Here is a 4208-nt window from a genome sequence, read left to right as displayed (position 1 = left end):
ATGGATAGAGAAGCTCGATTCCCCTGGCTTAATGAGGGCATAGACTGAGGGTAAGATTTACAACATTTAGAGGACATTTGAAGGGGAATTATTTCACCCAGAGGGTGTTGAGATCTGGAACTCACTGCCTGAAAGGGTGGTTGATGCAGAATCCTTATAACATTTATTACATCACTTCAGGAATGAGACCTTGGGATGTACGCGACGGTCAGTGTCAGCAGCGACTGGTTTCTCGGTGCAGCATCAGTGTGGACACAGCATAGATTGTTGTGAATGCAGTTCTTTTTGGAACTGATCACATGAATGGATCTTGATGTCATCTGCCATTTTGTTTGAGTGATGAAGCTTGCACCATGACTATGAGCTTTCCATAATGCTATTATGATGGGTGGCATAGGAAGTATGGACCTGATTAACGGGCAGTTGAGTGCGATATATTTTACAGCCACAGCTTCTGAGAGTCAGATAACACTAATGGATGCACTTGTTTTTAAAGCTATTCAGCCTGAAGAGCTGTCAAGTTGCGGCTGGAATAAAAAGGAAAAGCACAGTTCATCACCAATTGGCGTAGCCTTCACTAGGAGGTTTAATCACGTTAGCTTTTGGGTTGTCCGAGAGATTCTTACTGCACAAACACTAAAAATAAGAGCTGAAGTGTTGAGCCACTATGTTAAGACTGCAAAGAAATTGTATGAGTTGAATAACCTACATGCCCTAATGGCTGTCGTGTTGGGATTGCAGAGCGCACCTATCTTCAGGCTTACCAAAAACATGGGCGCTTTTGAGCAGGAAAGATAAAACAACATTTGAAAAATTAGAATATCTGGTGTCGAAAGAGGACAATTACAAGAGGCTCAGGGATTATGTTAATAGTTTGAAGATGACTCCATGTATTCCATAGTTAGGCATTTACCTGTCTGACTTGGTGTACATTGATTCAGCGTACCCATCCACACACAGTATCATTGAGAGTGAGCAAAGATCAAACCTAATGAACAATATTTTGAGAATCAAGTCCATGATTCATTGGTTCTTTGCTCTGTGCTATTGTTTCCAAAGTCTGAAGCTTCACCACAACCACATTTCAAAAGCCTCACTGCTCTTCCCATCCACTTGACTGAGACTCCAGCTCCTCAAAAGCAGACAACGCAGACTCCAAACCAGGGGAGTTTGCAAGTTGCTTTTACCAGTTCAGGCCAATTGGATGCCCTCCATATTTCACTTGGCTCGTGAGCTGCAGAGTGAGAAATGGCTCACCTTGTCTTGATTTCAGGGTGACTCTCCCCCATTGTGGTCACTTCCGACCCCAGAAATTGAAATGAACCTCCACTGACGATGCTTGCGGACTGAATTGTCACATAGTCTCACCGTGTGTCGTTATTGTGTATGGCCTCTTGCTGACGCTCACCCCGAACTCCAGAATCTCTAATGTCAATAATTACATTTCCTGTACCAGCTTGACCTACCTCTGGATCAGAAACTCCCCTTGGAGACTTACACTCAAATGTGGATTTCACAAACACTGTGTTAATTGTGTGTGCCTATGTGCGTGCTGAAACTGTGTATTAATAGCAGTTGTATTCATTGGAAGAACATTAGGGCACATGAAGGGGCGGGTCTTGTAGCACAAGTAAAGGGATCTTGTGATGCAAGTTGTGTCCCTATCTGTGGATGGAAGGGAGGGATTCATGTCCCTGGAGGTGTTTCATAGCATGTCCAGTCAGGTTAGTTAGTATTGCTCTTACAGGGATCAGATTCATGGTGGTTCTCATCTGCAGAAAGGAAATGTTGTCTATGTTTATGCTGCACTGGGTCTTGTGCATAAACCCACGTGGAAGAGAGAACTGCGCCTGTTTCTTCCTTTGTAGATGCACGCTTACCAGAGTGACATACAACCCGAGACTGATAGTTCAAAGATATACTGAGAGAGTTTCCTGTGTTGAATAGAATTGATGAAATGGGATTCCAAAGGCAGACTTTTCCATAAGAGCTTCTGAACCTCGCCAAATGGAGTCAGAAGCAGAAACTGTGCCAGCAAGAGTTTGTCAATGAGACTGTCCCGCACAGCAACCGATTAATGCAACTAACAGCCGGAGGACAGTCTATTGTCCAGTCAAGGATGGTAGTGTCTGTTCTCAAAGCTGGAAGGCCAACAGGAGGCCTCGCAGCACTGACAAAACAGGAAGCTTCCTTTTCAGATAAGTGAGACAGAGAGAGAGAGAGAGAGAGAGAGAGAGGTCATCTACGCTTTGAGGCTCCCACTTTCTAATCATTTCATGTTTATATTAAATGTAGCTGGGCCACCAGTCTGGAGGGGGAGCGTAGCATCAGGGTGGTCTGTGGCTGCAGCTGAAACCAGACTCTCATCCTGTCAGTCAGCCTCAGCAATGGGCCTCAGTAGGCCTTCAACTACCTCAGTTGTCTACATCCCTACCACCACCGACAGGTCGGCAGTCCTCACTAAATCCTGGAATTCAGAACTGTCTCATGTGGAGAGATTGAGAAGTTCAGGCAACCTTCTCTAGAGCTTAGAAGAATAATAGGCGATCTATTTGCAGCATACACAATTCTTCCAGCTTGGCAAGATAATTTCAGGAAGGATTACACCCCTTGTTTGGAGAGGTTGATGGAAAAAGGGTATTTTCTAGAGCCGGGGGTACGTGATGAAAGTTGAGAGTATGGTGCTGGAAAAGCACAGCAAGTCAGGCAGCATCCGAGGAGCAGGGGAATTGACGTTTCGCATAAGCGTTTCATCAGGAATTAGGCTTGTGGGCTGGGGTGGAGTACACGATGAAATCCAACATATGGCCGGTTCTGCTAGAATGGCCATTTCTTCAACACGGTTTGGCTTTAACACGATTGAAGAATTTAGACTGTTATTTGTAGAACACAAGCTTTCCTTACCCATATGGGCTGTAATGCAATTCTGGCCCCATTAGTTAAAATGGTGCGGCTAGTGTGTAATTCACTTATAACGTGAGATCACACGAGAATGGAACTATTGCATTATATCAGAACCAATTGTAGACTCCAATACATCAGCATAGCCTTTTAACACCTGAGGAACAGACTGTTCAAAGTCTGGAGATTGCAAACCCAGCACCAAGCTCCTGGGCTACAATGTGGCACTAGTTACCGTCCTCCTATATGGATTAGAAACATGGATCGTGTATAGCAGACACCTCAAAACACTTTTGCAAAAGCCTGTAAATCTTCAGTCAGGATAAATGTGCCAGTGTTAGCATCCTCTCCTTGGCCAGTATCCCCAGTATTGAGGGATTGATCAGACATGACCAGCTGCAATGAACAGGCCACATTGTCTGCATGCGCAATCCCTCAACTCTCTAAACAAGTGCTCTGCTCCAAGCTGCACAATGGTAAGCAAGCACAAAGAGGATAGAGGAAATGCTGCAAGGGCACCCTGAAAGATTCATAAACAAATGTAACATCTCCACTGACATGTGGGAATGGCTTACCCTAGAACGCTCCTTCTGGAGAAGGAGTATCTGTAAAGACACTAACCGCCTCAAACATCACCGAGTGGAGCATGTGGGAGGCCAAGGCAGAAAGAGCACCCAGGATCCGAATGTCCGACTTTAACACCACCTGCCCCACCTGTAGCACTCTGTGACTCCAGGATTGGAGTATTCAGACACTGCAGAACCCCCCAGTCCCTCAAGAATGGAAGCAAGTCATCCTCTATTCTGAGAGAATTGCCAAAGAAGAAGAAGGTAGCTATTTACGACTGAGATCAGAAAACATTTGTTCACTCAGGGGATGGTGAATCTTTGAAATTCTCTACCCCGGAGCACTATGGAGGTTCATCACACCGTTGATACATTCAAGACAGAGATCAACACATTACTAGGCATTAAAGACACCAAAGGTTATGGCAAAAGTGTGGAAAATAGCATGGAGGTGGAAATACAGCCATGATCTAGTTGAATGGAAGGTTACATTGAAGGAATTACAGGGGAACCTCGGATTATCCGAACATGATGGGCGGGCACTATTTCGTTCGGATAATCAATTATTCGGTAAATCGATTAAATGCCTTTCCTCTGGGGCTCGGAGTTTTTAAAGTCTGCTCGCCGTTCAGGAGACTGCAGCAGCACACAGCCTTGCCCCTGACCCCGCCCCCAACACCGTGCAACACCATCATCCCACCAACCCCGTACATACCCACCCCCTCTCCAGGGCAGCTGGAC

General features: G+C 45.5%; 1 protein-coding gene across 1 annotated transcript; it reads left to right on the top strand.

Annotated features, from left to right (window-relative positions):
- The first annotated feature begins 384 nt into the window (after positions 1-384).
- LOC140491204 (ras-specific guanine nucleotide-releasing factor RalGPS2) lies at positions 385-1117 on the top strand. The gene is given in 2 exon segments (XM_072589183.1): positions 385-765; positions 767-1117. Coding segments are annotated over 2 exon segments (732 nt in total).
- The last annotated feature ends 3091 nt before the right edge of the window (positions 1118-4208 follow it).

The sequence above is a fragment of the Chiloscyllium punctatum genome, chromosome 19 (assembly GCF_047496795.1).
Source record: "Chiloscyllium punctatum isolate Juve2018m chromosome 19, sChiPun1.3, whole genome shotgun sequence".
Taxonomy (NCBI): domain Eukaryota; kingdom Metazoa; phylum Chordata; class Chondrichthyes; order Orectolobiformes; family Hemiscylliidae; genus Chiloscyllium; species Chiloscyllium punctatum.
This window is presented reverse-complemented; position numbering and strand designations above follow the sequence as displayed.